The sequence below is a fragment of the Anser cygnoides genome, chromosome 4 (genome assembly GCF_040182565.1).
Source record: "Anser cygnoides isolate HZ-2024a breed goose chromosome 4, Taihu_goose_T2T_genome, whole genome shotgun sequence".
Taxonomy (NCBI): Eukaryota; Metazoa; Chordata; class Aves; order Anseriformes; family Anatidae; genus Anser; species Anser cygnoides.
In genome coordinates this window covers 61,853,355-61,866,099 of record NC_089876.1, presented here as the reverse complement: position 1 = coordinate 61,866,099, position 12,745 = coordinate 61,853,355, and the positions used below count along the sequence as shown (strand labels likewise).

At 38.0% G+C, this 12,745-nt stretch overlaps 1 protein-coding gene across 3 annotated transcripts in view; it reads right to left on the bottom strand.

The window, feature by feature from the left end:
- Nucleotides 1-12,745, bottom strand: part of MTUS1 (microtubule associated scaffold protein 1) — a 115,072-nt gene that overhangs the window by 70,427 nt on the left and 31,900 nt on the right. For 2 of the 3 annotated variants that reach the window (XM_066996779.1, XM_013179867.3), the window contains exons 3-4: nt 12,512-12,707; nt 407-589 (exon numbers count right to left, since the gene is read on the bottom strand). In XM_066996779.1, coding sequence (XP_066852880.1) covers nt 407-589; nt 12,512-12,707 — 379 coding nt within the window. Of the gene's footprint in view, nt 1-406; nt 590-5,988; nt 6,011-12,511; nt 12,708-12,745 lie in introns of those variants that run through there. The other variant, XM_066996781.1, reaches the window with a different exon arrangement.

Here is a 12,745-nt window from a genome sequence, read left to right as displayed (position 1 = left end):
GCAGATATGATCTAGCCCAACAAGAGTGTTTAGTATAAAACAAACCTGTAATTTGCTGTTCCAAATATTCTGACAAGTATGAAACTATATGTAAATACAAGGAAACTTCTACTCAGGAACACCTGCTAGTTTTGTGACATTTCATGGTGGAAGAGGAGCTGTACTGATATCTCAATTCAACAAATAAAAATCCAAGGCTCAAAGTTCCTTCAGATGACATGTCTGCAGAAGGAAAGTTGTAAGCTAAGGAGCAAAAAGAGTAAGGTCTAGAAGTAATAATAAGAAGAAGTAAGAAGTAGTAAATGGAAGTAAGATGAGAATTAATGCAGGATTCCTTTCAATGGGATTTTTCAATACAGTTATTGCTGGGTAACAATTATAACTGTTTATACTGACAGATACTTACAATTACTGCTGAAAAGACTTCTCTCACTCTGAGTGCTGCTGAGCGATGAGATGCTAGGTGTCCTCTCCAGCCCTGATCTTTTGACAGGCACTTTGGATTTGGATAGAGGTTTACTAGAGCTAGCCCAGGAGGCTGGAGAATTTTTCATGGAGACATGTTTCTCTCTTGGTGAAGATCCTACACCTGTCAAACGGCAGGGGGAAGGAGTTGGGGGGAGAGGTGAGAAGAACAAAAAACAAAACTGAAAAGAAGCTTAAGCAGTTGCCTCTTCTACATATATGCCTACAAAAAGAAATATTTATGTATATTAAAAATAATATGCAAAAGAGACATAATTAATTCATATTGACATGGTAAATAAAAGAAATGCTTTCTAGTTTTTAAGCTCCACAGAATCACAGAATTGTAGGGGTTGGAAGGGACCTCTGGACATCATCTGACCCAACCCCACTTACAAGCAGGGTCAACTAGAGCATGTTGTGCAGGATGGCATCCAGGCAGGTTTTGAGTATCTCCAGAGAAGGAGACTCCACAGCCTCCCTGGGCAACCTCTCCCAGTGCTCTGTCACCCTATTTCCTTGAAAATAATGCTGTTAATCAGCAAAACAGTTCTAAAGACATAAGCAATTCAATTTTACCTGCATGTTCAACTCAGGACTAAATCAAAATCTATACAGACTGGGCTTCAAGGCTAACATTTGCATGCACGTAAAGTTTTTCTTGCATTCTACTACCTCTGCGTACTATGGTTAGCTGTACTGGCAATCCCATAAAATATTATCTCTGTCTCAAAGACGATCCAAGAAAGATTCTTTTATTTCTTTCCACCCCCAAACATAGAGATGATTTTTCCCCTCTGACGGGGCACTGTCAGAGTGCTAAAAGATAGTTTGCTTTACAAGAGTATCAGATCGTGCTGTACACACATAAAAATACTTTAAAACCGACTAGTTCTGCAAAACTAGTTAAACAGCACTCCCTGGAACCAAGTTCTCAATGGCCAACTGCTGCAGACACATTTTTGCATTAATTGCTGTTTTCATTTGAGCTCTTGAATACAAATGCCCAATAGCTAAATTAATCAACCTATTTAAGTTGAGAAGTGTGCCACCTTCAGACAGGAGCTGGCTTTTGTACTACTAACGAACTGAACTGAAAGTTTCTTGCTGAAAGTGTAGCTGGTTTATTATGCTTCATTTATTCCTGAAAAGCATACACCCAGACTAAAACTACAAAGGTCCAAAAGAAATTATGTATATACAGGCTTGTTTTGCAAGCACTGAGTTGACTAATATCAGCTCTGACTTAAAATTTAGATGCCAATGTCTTTATATAGTACTCCAAATAACCATGGAAAAGCAGTCATAGTTCTTGTACAGAAACAAGAACAGAGACAAGACAGACAGACTTAGGTATTATTCATATACAAAAATCTAATATACAAAATAACTTGACTTCTGACATTATTGCCATTTTCAAGTTTGACAGACATAGCTCATCTTACTCAAGAAGAGATTATTACAGCATTTCAAATCTTACTTTGAATACTCCATCTTCTCTTTAAATACAATACTCTTTCCTTTATTCTTGCCACTATAACCCTATTTTACTTATGCTTAAACTATGCGAGAAAGAGTTGAAACATGACAAAAATAGCTAGTAATTCCACTTCATTCAACATCAGCTTTGCTACAGAGACTCCACTCTTGAATACCAATGCTTAAGAAACCATCAGTTTGCACCAAGACCTAGAAAGCATGGCGTGAAGGGGATTACATGAAGATTTAGGCAACAGAAGCGCTTATGCCCAATGTCTGCATTTCAACAGTAGGTGGTGTGACAGGATTAAATAACGCCTGGAAACATCCTCTGTCAAGTAAGCAAAAGTCTGAACAGCACTAGTAAAGGAAGGTGCATCCGTGCCATCCCCTGCTGTTCAAGTCAACTCAGTAATAAGAGAGAAACCCTATCTACGATATAGGCTAAAGATACACTAAGATCTTATGTGATACCGGTCACTGAAAAGGACACACAAGCATCAATGAGTCATTAAACATGCTTTACACCAGACCTCCCTTAGGATCTGGACTTCTACTACTTGTTTGGCATTACTATGCAGAACTGTGACATGGTATATGGCTTTAGCCTTAGTAGCCTGGTATTAAATACGAGACAAAATTATCAGCCATATTCTAGAATTCCAGGTAATTCATTACAATAGGCATTTGATGCATCCAATTTGCCAAAGAGCATCCGACCCTTTTTGATGCTATGAGAACAGCATGAACCTTGAGCTCACCCTTACGGAAGTCACCTCTGAAACAGAGCGCTCCAGGCAACAACTCTGAAATCATTTATTTGATGAAAAAATAAAGTAAACATACAATTAAAAAAATAAACAATTTCACTACATCACAGAACAAGTCTGACAGCTTTCTAAACTTTGCACAGAAACAGAAGCTTATTCCATTAATGGATCAACATACCAGAAAACTAACTAATCCAGTCCAGTCAAAAATTCCTTTTCTAAATAGCCTCTTAGTGAAACAAGGTAAAAATTAAACTACACAACCAATCCCTCCTGACTGTCACCACCCCTAAAACAAAACAAAACAAAACGGCTGCTGTACAAACACTGCAGGTTAGGTTTGTCTGACTCCATAAGTTAAAGGTTTACATTTCAAAAGGTACCTTTTGGAACAAATGCTGCTGCTAAGCTGCATTTTATGGTTTAAAGGTGAGGGTGTCATGCCCAGTTGCTACCGTGACAGGCTCTAAGTTCATCCACTTCAAAAGACAGAGGAAAGAAATCCTGTTTTCTGTACAGTGATTTTCACTCAAGAGGAAAAGAAGCAAGCATGTGAGAATGCTCAGTCTCCTCCTGTACAGCATGTTCCATATATAAAAAATGATTTCCAGCCAGCTCAGCTTCTTTGCTGAAGCTGGAATGTGGCAGTGCTCTAAACCAGCTGTGAACTCAAACGCCTTCAAGTGAGCACAGCCAGCTCTACAATGTCCAGCTTCAGAAGCAAGTCAAACAGACGACCTTTGTTTTTTCCTTGGTTTTGCTGCTTGTTGCTTTCCTACAAGGGTTCTCTTAAAATAAGTACTCAAGCACACAAATACATTTTTCAAAAACCCTCCTTGAAGAATTTCTTTTAAGTCATGACACAAGATCATTAAGCAGTTACTCTAGGTGTTATTTTAAACAATAACAATGTTTTTAACAAAGTAGCTTTAAAAGTGCCATTCCCTAAGCAAGGAGTAGCACAGAATTAAATGAAAAGGTTTTGAAGATGGAGACAATAAGATACGGTTTATAAACAGAAGTACTGGAAACATGCACAAAAGCAGGATATTTAGTGAACCCTTATGATAAAGACAACAAGCAATACCAAAGTAACTGCCTTTCATCAGTTATTTAATCTAGTCATTGAAGTAGAACACTAAAAATATCACATTCCTCTACAGTGAAATAATAAACTGGCAATTCTTTAGAAAAAAATCTCTACGCAACAACAACGTTATATCAAGTATGTTAAAGTGTTTTTGTACTGGAATGGAAATAAGCACGGAACATAGCCCATTTTTCAAGTAGTTCTGAAATCGGATTTCACATCCTTACTCAAATAGCGATGCTCTCACGTGAATCCTACATAGATCGTTGTTGTTCAGAATAAATTAAGACTTCCTTTAAATAGTGCTGGAGCCTAAAAAATTCAAGTCAAGAAAATGAACACATGCTTGTAGTGGCTAGCTTGGGATAACACTCACAACAGGCATATTTTAAAGCTAAATATGTATTTATCAGTTCTGAGATTCAGTATTCACTGTTTGAAACCGTATTGACACATCTCAGGTCTGTAACTGAGCATATAGCAAATAGCATTCAGGGAGCTATGTGACACTTGGAAATGAATGGTCAGAAGCCTTTCCCAAACAGAAACTTAAGGCAGACTTAGTTCACAACAGGTTTTCAGAGGGTTTTTGGTTTTGCTTTTGTTTTTTAATGCTAAAGCTAATAACATCAGTTAGTTTGGGGTTTTCATTGCCATTTTACCTAAATACATTAAATTTTAGACTTTTGTCTCATGCTTTTCTGACTTTTCTTCTACAAGTATAAAAATCCAGAGAGGCCCACTTCAAAAGTGCTAAACATTTCAGCTTTTAAAAATTATTTTATGCATGAAAAAAAAAACAGTTTAAGTCTATGGTACAAGTGTTTTGCAAAGCAAGGGGAATAAATCTTTAAGAGAACGCTATTTTTTGGGTGTCTATTGATAGGCACAAGTAAATCATGCGAAGACAAACTGGGCTTTGCTGTCGTTTCCATTGCAGTAGACTGATCTTTAGATAGGTGTAAGAGTGTTTGTGGTTTTTTTGAACACCGCAAAGCAGCAGCAACAGCTGCAAGATTCATCAGCCATTCAGCAATATTAGTTAAATTGTTATACACAAATCAGTGTACTTTTGAGGAATAAAAACTGGTTATAGTGTACTTTAGTAGTGTATTTTCTACTAGTAGAAATCTCTCTTTTTAGTTCTCTCCCCCTTTGAAAGTGTCAAGCTACTACCAAAATTACCAAAGAGAATGTAGGAGACAGCTATGTTACATTGCTAGTAATACTGCAGCTGCTAAACGCAAACACGAAGATAGGGAATGTTAAGTTCGTGCTGGGTCTTCGAGTATTTATATTAGAGAGATTTATTTGTTTAGGAGATAACAACTGATCAGAGAACGGTTCACACATTAATGCAAGACCCACTTCCCTATCTGATATAGACTCCCACAGCGTTGTTCCCTCCATCTCTAATCACCAGGAATGTGCTCCTCTTTGGCACAGATACCAACGAGCCAGAAACAAGTTTGTGCCAAAACCAAAACTGGGCTGCCAGCAGTCACATGGGTATTCACATGTTTCTCCCCTTGCAGCCCAATAATCTCAGAGTGAAACTGAAAAGCGATCCTCAGTGCTGTAAAGCATTTTGCTGTTAACTGATAATAAAATTGATCCTTTTCACTCTCTCAACCACTTCACAACTTCAGAATTGTTTGCCATCTTGCTACCTACTATACTCACTCAATTTTAGTTTTTTTTTAGGTTTTACTTTTGTAGACTAAACTAGAGAAGACCCACTAAAGACCATATCCATGCAGTTGCACTGTCATCTCTTATGACCACAGGCAAAACCAGCCTCCAAACAACAGTTCATTTTATGCCAGCTTCCAAAGGCTGGTGGTAGCAAGACTTGCCCATTTCAGCTGTACCAGGAGACTGCCATAAGTTGTTTGCATCCCGATTTAAGCAAAAAACAAACAACTAGCAGTTTTTGGAAATTTTCATCTGTTTAGTAGTAATGGGCACAGGGAAGAGTCAAAGCAATACAATACAAAGAAATCTGAGCCAGAAAAACACCACCAACCACAACCAATCATGCTTTTCATTATTTTCCTTCTGTCTGTATCATACGCCCCTTGGTGCTATGCACCAAAAATTTGTTGGTAGTTTACAACTTTTTAAAAATCTACATTATTCATAAATATTTAAAGTTTTGTATTGCAGGAATTACATAGTACATACCTTGCATGAGAAGGAACCTCACTGCAGCAAAATGTAAATACAATTTTCTTCAGGATGACAAGGATTTCTGTTTCTCTCCTCCTTTACCCCACCCAAAGAGAATTCAGAACTAACCAGTAAAGATGAAGAATTACTTGAAGACACCTCAGCATGTCCTTGCAAGTAAATGACTAGGTACCTAGAAATTCCCCTGCAGGGAACTGGTGCACACCTTACTCCTAAAGGAGAATATTCTTATAGATACATACATATTTCTGACAGCCTTCACATGTGGACTGGTAGTATCAGTCTCTGCAGGTATGATCATGTTTCTTGCTACAGGTATAACTCATTAAAATCCCAACGTGGCTAGTCACAAGTCACGTGTAAAAAGCCTGGGAACCTATGTGAAAACTTAACTCCTTTTGTATGGTCACTGTGGCACCAGAAACAAAGCTGAGATGATGAAATGCTCCCTTTTGGAAGCTGGAAGTTAACAGATGTATAATGCATTCAACAGAATACTGGAAATATCAGTCTTTGGAATACAGATCATTTTAGTTTATCCTCAAAATTTGCCATCACTTCTTCTCCCACTCCCCAAAACAAACAAACCTCAAAGCACCATCTCTAAGACTACTAAACCAGAAATAAATCAGTCAACTTGTTTCTAAGTTATTTGTTGTAACAGGTCCCACATTACTTCAAAGCCAAAAAACCTTCTGCTTTTGCTCATTTCTCATAAACCATTTGACTTAAAACTAGGAAATAACTTGATCAAAATGGGTGTTTTTATGCTGACCCCTATATAAGGCTTATAAAATATTAATAACATCTACTGCATGGTAAGAGAGCACCTTGTTAATGAAATGTAAGGAAAAAAAATAAGCACAGAAATTATAGCAAGTTTTTCCACTAGTGTACGTAGTCAAAACTAAAGGAAATTATTGTGTGTACTTCAGATTACATCATTTTATGTCTCCTTTCGGGCCTCAAAATGTGAACCAACCATTCTGCACATGAACGACCAACACTTGCAGCAGAGGCTTAGAGATCAATACTGGCGTGAGGATATACACTGCACCAGGCAGCTTCCCAAGCCATTCCCATTGAGGATGGCCAGGAATGGAGGGCGAAGTGGAAAGGAAACAGTAGAAAAGCCTATCTCAAGCACTGAGATTTCAAAAGGCAGGAGTCTCGCAGATATTACCTTCTAAGCCCTCACAACTAATGCTGCTTCCTGACTTCTCATGCATTGATCAGCTGGAAAAAGTCCTTTCAAGCACATTAAAGTTTTCGGCCACTTTATACTGAAAATTCGAAGATAGCTGGTTATGAGAGACACAGTCACCATGTAAGCAGGACTCTCTGGGCGAAGATGACCAAAGACTATTATTATAGACAAGATTTCTCTATCAAACCAGATACCTTCTTCCCCACATCACTTATAGAAGAGTAAGCTCAAAGAAAAGGAACAGGCAGAATGGCTCAGAGAAGTCACCTGCTCAATTGCTGAAAAACCACAAGGCAGGTCATGTCATTTATAAGCCTACTATAGACAAACCAAGTTTCTCCCCACGGACACATCACAGCATTGTCCTTCCAGCAGGAAACATTCCCCAAGGTCCCCTCTGTTAGCAGGTTCTGGCTGGATAACACTGAGCTCAGACAGAGGCAAGCTTCACATGATACTACAGACATCTTATACTCCACAGAAACCCATGTATTAGTTTCTCCCTTCCCACACTTTCAAAGGAGGATATGGGAGTTTTAAGTTCATTTTACACAGACTTTAATATGCGTGGTGCTCCATTACAGTAATTAAAGAAAGAAGAAGGGACCTATTAAACTGGACAAATGATGATCTTGTCCAAGTTAGCGTACAGGGAACCTGCTTTTAAGATCCATAAAAAGAGGCTGACTGTTTGGAGGCGGGAGGATGGAGGGAAGCATACAGAAAGAGTGGCTGTAGCTACATCTTAAATGTTATTTGCAGATTTGCTCATGGGAAAGTATATGGATACCTTTACAGGTTAACTCCCCAGTACCAGCATTTTGAGAAAGTCCTGAGGGTTTCAGGGCAGAGAACCTGGAAGTTATGTTTGCTTTTTAAAATATTTTGTTTCCCCTTGGAAGCATGTCAATACAACTTTAAAAAGTCAGATGGTAGATAGCAGGAATGATAAAGCTGAAAAGTAATTTGCAGTAACTATGTTTGGTTTATTTCCTGGTTCAGTGTCAGAAAAGAAATTCAGGGATTGTGGGAATGCTTTCTGAAACTAAGTTGTTTTGGTTCTGCTTCGCTAGTATTGTGAAAGGCTATACCACAAAGTTCTGAATTACCAAGTTCATATACACGTTGCCAGCAGCATAGAAAATTGAAACCAAATGGTTTTGGTGGGTTTTTATCTGAAAAGCTCTTCTTTGTGCAATAAACGGCAGCAGTCTTAGTGCGTTATAGCCTGTTCTAGTTTTAACTTGGAAGCTTCTCTGAATTACACATCTAAGTGTAAGATCGAGCCAAAAATTCAATAGAAGGAATTTAGCAATTATAAAGTAACAAGCAAATCAGTATTTCAGAGTATCACTAAAACCTTCTGTGGTTTAATGCAACTTAAGTACTTTTGCTATAGCACATGGGGAATTATTTTCTCTACTTGCAGCACGTCAGAAAATCTTTCAAGATGACCAACTTTTCGGAAGGACTCACTTGTCCAAGATCTTCAAGGAAAAATAGAATTCACAATGTTGAGCTTCTCTTTACCCAAGCTTTCATTATGCTAGTTAAATGCTATGAAAAGCAAGAGGAGGAAGAGAAGCAGCAAGAGAGGAAGAAGCAGTAGCACTAGCTTACATCCATGCAAAAGATAACTAAACAACAGGGCAATAGTTCTGCTAATCAGATGGTACTGACATAAAATCAGAAAAAAAAAAAGGTACCTAAAGTATCAGAAATAAATGTCAGATCATGACCTACGCTTTAGAAAAGTAGGCAAAAGAATTTGGTTACAAGGATGATTTACATGTCTTTCATTCATTTCTGGAAGTCTAACAGTAAATGGAAAAATAATACTTCTGATATCCCCAAATAGCTCCAATTATGCATAAGACATGACAAAGCTTTCATAGCTAAGACATCATCAACAATGTAAAGTTTCATACAATGGGAAATAATTGAAAGCTATGTTATAATTTTTAGGAAGAAATACAGGTGAAGAAAATCAGAATATGTGCAGGTAAAGCTCCATTCCTTTACAAACTTACTGGTCGATGTAGTCAGCACTATGAGAAAAAAATGCAGTGCTAGACATTTATGTTTTAGGTCTAAAATAAATCATTCCTATTCTTACTTTATACTACTCAAAACCAAAACAACTTCCTGTGACTCAGACTGTCACCGTGCTTCACGTGCATTTGCTCATACCGCTGGCAGTACAATTTGAAGTGACCTTCCATGGGACACCAAAGCTCCTTTGCTTCTCCAGTCCCTCCAGACCTCTCTTCAAGTCAAAGACAGACCTAACTCTTCCCAAACCCTACTACCTCAACTATTAGCGGGATATTACTCTACCACTGTGGTTATGGATATCCAATTAGAAGGCTGTGTGCTTTTGCTGGGAATGAAAACAATAGTTGCTTTCATTTCTGGCTGATTCAAAGCCCTAAATGAAGGCTCCAAAATTACCCACGCTCTCCAGTAAGAGCCAAGGGACTCAAACACTTCATTCTGTGTCTTAAATTTTTGCACGTTTTTACCAATAGAAACAAGAACCAATTTTTAATTCAGCAAAGATTCAAAATTCCAGCCAAGATGCACTAATATGGGTGAACAGTAGTCATCAACCATTTTGGAAAAAGTAATTACAATTATTTCTAGCTTAATGCACTCTTCCAATAACCCCAAAAATATATAATGCTTGGAACATGAGTTTTCTTCTTGTCCTCCTGCAAATCCCCTTTACTGTCTACTGTCTGGGAAAGGATCAGGGAATTTCCCTACAACATGTTTCCTACTGGTTTACTATGCTACCTCCAAAAGGTTCATTTTATTCACAAGTGGAAAAAATACGAAAATGTCAATTCCTGCCAAGTAAGGAGGATCTTACAATTGGCATATTATAGGTGGCATTTTTTTCTTTTATTTCTTGTTCATAGGGGAGTTTCCTGCTTCCCAGTCAAAATGACAGCGAATGATACAATCTATTGCTCACAAGCTCTTTATTATTCTGAGAATAATACACACAAATACATTTTGGACAGATGGACTGCTACTCTCCCCCAACATAAATGTCAGATGACATGTGAGATACACGTGACCTACACCATCACTTCTCTTGTTCAGAGCATTCCATGGACTCACTACAGAGCACATTTTCCTGCCCAGTTATCCAAATATGCCCAACAACTGGTTAAGAATTAGCTCAACCAAGCTGTTAGGATTCATGCATTTAAGACTCAACTTGCCAAAGTCCAGAACAACCTCGTCTGAATTCAGTGCCAATCCAGTTACAGGCAGTGGGAGCTGTGCTAGGTGACCTCCAGAAGTCCTTTCCATCCTGGATTTAGCTAGCCTGGCTATAGCCTGAAGAAAGCCTGACAGCAAACAACTGCACAGCTACAGAACAAGTTATTTATCCATGCTGCTGGAACATTACCAAGGTACAAGCTTAATACTGAAGTGTTCAAATAGCTTGAACTTGAATAAATTGTAATTCCCTGTTAGTTTAGCTTGATGTAGGGAATAGTTTCATTTACAAGCTACCTCTTGGCCACAGTAAATGTATGTACAGTTTTACCTCAAAAAACTTAAAAAATGAATGGAGGTAAGCATCTGTGGGCAGGGTTTCACATGAAAGATATGGCCTGGTAACACAGCAGGGCTTTGATAGCAAAACCAAGCAACTCCTTCCTCTCCTCATCCTACTTCCCCCACCACTGCTTGCCTCACCTGATTTCCATCAGTACAATGTTTACCAGAAAGCAAGGAAAAACATTTAAGAACTTCCTTGACAAAGGACAGGGCAAGTTAACCTGATACAGTTTAATGCATCAAATCCAACTTTGCAGCACCAAAGCATGGCATGAAAAAAATTAAGGGTGATATGTGCTATGAGCATTGGCAGGGGGATAGGAAAGGATATTAAAGAAAAATTATGCTCATGAGCAACACTGAGGTTCCAGTCTTTTCTGATCATAATGCACAAGTCTGAAATATTGTAGTGCTGCTTCATGATTTCATCTTAAGCAGACAGTTTCCAATGGAAAAAACTTGGAAGGTACTCTACTGAATACTGCAATTCTAAGATACAATGAGCTATAGAGAGACATTCTTTAGCTAAAGAAACTTGGGGAGAAAAAGTTTTTATTTCCAATAGCAAATGTCCCCGCTCCATTAAAAAATAAACAGGTGTACTTTCAGAAGCAGAAGTCATAACCAGCCATTCTTCATGTACAGCAATAGTGTCATAAAGCTGCTCTGGATTAATAACCTAAGGGACAATACACCTATACCTATCTCAGTTCTTCTAATACTATGATTACATATAGAAGAACTATAAACTGAGATTCTAAGAGTGGCCACAAGCCTTCCAAAAACTCGGTGATTTACAGGTACCCAGCTCACTAAGCAAATCCTTCACATCAGCAAGACTTAAATCATAGAATGAACTAAATCCACTTTCTTTGAGAGACTCATCCCATAAAGTACTATAGATACAGATTTTATCACATTTCATCACCTGTATGCAATTAAGGGGAGTATTTTGGACTCTTGTATAATCTTGGATTGGGTGGGTAAAAAACAGGTTTTGCTGGGTATAGCTGGGTGTGCACACTTTTCAAATTACAGTGTCTTGTAGTGTAGTCATTTATAGCCAGGCTACCTTTGCAATTAGCTATATTGCCACACTTGGTTTTTAAAAAAAGCACATAATTTACAAGAGCATTTCTGAATCTCTACAGTACAATTACAGAATGTAGTTTGCAGGCACCAGATCTGAACAGCAGCATACAGACTAATTTTGAGATTTTTTCCCACCTCAGTATAGATCAGTCTGAGCTTAATTGGAGACTACTGCTTGAGCTGCTAATAATGTTCTACCCTTCCTAGAAACTGTAAAGATATTTTGTCCAACCTAATTTTGATATAGGCTACATCCTGAAATAGGGCTCCTTCCCCTTGGAATAGCATACAGTTGCTTATTGTAAAAGCTTTGTGCTCGAGCTCTATATTTTCTCCTTTTCACTTTTGAGGAATTTCAGTTGTACTTCCACTAAGTTTTGCTATATAAGCAAACTACAAATAATGTTTAAATACTGTTTCTTCTAATAGAACCACACACCCCTAAACACACTCCTTAAAAGATGGGATTTTAAGATGATTAGGTAGAACCTACCTTTCTTTTAAGCCTCAGAGTAGCGATTTAGATAGAATCACATTTAACACCAAAAAGGCAGCTCTGTACCATCAAAAAAACAAAGATTACATGCAATACCTTAATTTTAAGAAACTAAGTGGTAGCATTCCAGTGAAAAATTCTCTTACCAGAGCTTGATGATAGTACAGTTCCTTTCTGAGAAGGTGCTTTAATTGTGCAGGTATTTTTGTTTTCACTTCCTCTCTTCAAGGGAAACACAGATGGCACCATTTTAACCTTGGATGCTGATACAGCTCGTGGCGTGACTGGGACTTTCTTTGGTGTGTTTTTCCCTTGTGCTGTTCCACCTTTCACAGAAGACATCTGTTTTAAAACAAACAAACCAAAAAAAACACAAATCA